General features: G+C 45.3%; 1 protein-coding gene across 1 annotated transcript in view; it reads right to left on the bottom strand.

Moving 5' to 3' along the window:
• The window catches only part of MRPL52 (mitochondrial ribosomal protein L52), a 1,916-nt gene extending 608 nt beyond the window's left edge, over positions 1 to 1,308 (bottom strand). Inside the window, exons 1-3 of the mRNA XM_012812822.1 lie at positions 1,262 to 1,308; positions 1,098 to 1,155; positions 954 to 1,021 (exon numbers count right to left, since the gene is read on the bottom strand). Of these exons, the coding sequence (XP_012668276.1) occupies positions 954 to 1,021; positions 1,098 to 1,155; positions 1,262 to 1,289 (154 nt within the window). The 5' untranslated portion in view covers positions 1,290 to 1,308. The remainder of the gene's footprint in view (positions 1 to 953; positions 1,022 to 1,097; positions 1,156 to 1,261) is intronic.
• Positions 1,309 to 1,806: the final 498 nt, after the last annotated feature.

Raw genomic sequence — 1,806 nt, 5'->3', positions numbered from 1 at the left:
GAGGTTGCTGTGAGCTGTGACATCATGGCACTCTAACCAGGGTAACAGCTTGAGACTTAGTCAAAAAAAAAAAAAAAAAAAAGAATAAGCTTTTAAGGGCAGTGCCTGTGGCTCAGTGGGTAGGGCTTCGGCCCCATATATGGATGGTGGCAGGTGCAAGAAGTTCACTCAAGCCCAAGAGTTTGAGGTTGCTGTGAACTATGATGTCACCACACTCTACAGGGGGCAAGAAAGTAGGATTCTGTCTCAAAAAAAAAGAGAAAAATTAAATACCAATAGGATGTTACTACTCAGGTCTCCGTGTTGTGAAGGAGGACAAGCTGCTGCTCAGTTCTAGTCCTGGCTTTGCTATTTACTAGCTGTACGACCACAGACAATTCACTTCCACAGGCCTCAATTTTCCTGTCTGTATATTGGAGTCCTATAAGGAGAGTGGGTAGTAGCCTCGACATTTTTAAGGTCCCTTTCTTCTAGGGATAATGTCTATTCTTTCTCAGTAAAGGAAAAAGACTTTTCTAAAGGGAGCCTGCCATCCTCAATCTTCATACTAAGATGCTCATTTCTGCAGCCTTTCAAAGAGCTCTTTCCTGCATTAGGTACCAAATTCTCAAAAGGAACTCACCACACAGAAAGTTAGTACTTCCTGGCTTTTTAAAAACCATGTTCCCCTTTAAGAAAAGTAAATCTTGCCAATCTCTCCCACCTCCAAGTTAGAATTCCAATCTGCTTATCTCCACAAGCCAAGATCCTGTCTAGATTTATCTTCCTAGCGGAAGTTTAATTCACAAAATAAACAAGAGAGCTTCTTTCCCAAACTCGTTTTCCACATAAAATTTCAATATTTTTTTTCACTCAGACACGTCCCGACCTTGACACCTCTCCCCAGCCTAGCCCAGGGGCGTTCCCTCTGGGTGAAAATCTAAAGTAGAGTTAACTGTCAGATCCGCGCTCACCTGCGTACGACCAGTCTGGTAGCTCCGTGAGGGGCCCATAGCCGGAGGGGTTGGCAGCCAGGCCCTGTCTTGATAAAGAAAAACAGTTCGATGATGACCTGACTCAGTTTCTGGCCTCTCACATCCCCTCATCCCAGCACTCACTGGAGTCGCCACTGGCCGCCTGCCCAAGCCGCTGCGCTGCAGTGCAGCCTACGGACACCTGCTGGGAAAGTGGGGCAGAGTTGGGGTAGAGACCGCACAGCTGGCTTGGGTCCCGGGTCCAACCCCCACCAGCTCCCGAGCCCACAGACTCTATACCCACGTACTGGAGAGCACAATCCCCAAAGGAGCCATGCTGATTTGAAGTAGACGGAAGTGGGCGTGTCCTCGAGGGCACGCGCGGTGCTTCAGGGGAAGCCGGAAGCCGCCATCTTGAATCTACTTTTCAATCATGGGCCACGCCATCTTGGGTTATTGTACGGAAATTAGGGACAAAACTGCCACCCAGTTTTTTTTTTTTAGACTTAGTGGAAATCGTGTCTTCTCAGAGTGAACGGTTCTGAACTGTTCTCATAACCTCACAGTAGTCTGTAGTCCACTGAAACTGATAACGACTTTGATCTCAGAGATATAATAAGCACATTACTTCATTCTGCAATCTCCCGCATAACTAACATATTTTTTCCAGACTAAAAGAAGTGAAGTCTAGAGTAAATCAGAACATTTTTGGTTTCATATTGCACTCATTTATCCAACAAAACTAAAGAAATTCCATATGACAAGCACTGTATTAGGCACAGGAGATTCTATGGAGAGCAAAACCACACCTGTTCACGATTCTTTTTAAATTTCTTTCTTTCCTTTTTTTTTT

The sequence above is a fragment of the Otolemur garnettii genome, unplaced genomic scaffold (genome assembly GCF_000181295.1).
Source record: "Otolemur garnettii isolate 467f Iridium unplaced genomic scaffold, OtoGar3 scaffold00225, whole genome shotgun sequence".
Taxonomy (NCBI): domain Eukaryota; kingdom Metazoa; phylum Chordata; class Mammalia; order Primates; family Galagidae; genus Otolemur; species Otolemur garnettii.
The sequence above is the reverse complement of the archived record's forward strand: the minus strand, read 5'-3'. Positions and strand labels throughout refer to the sequence as shown.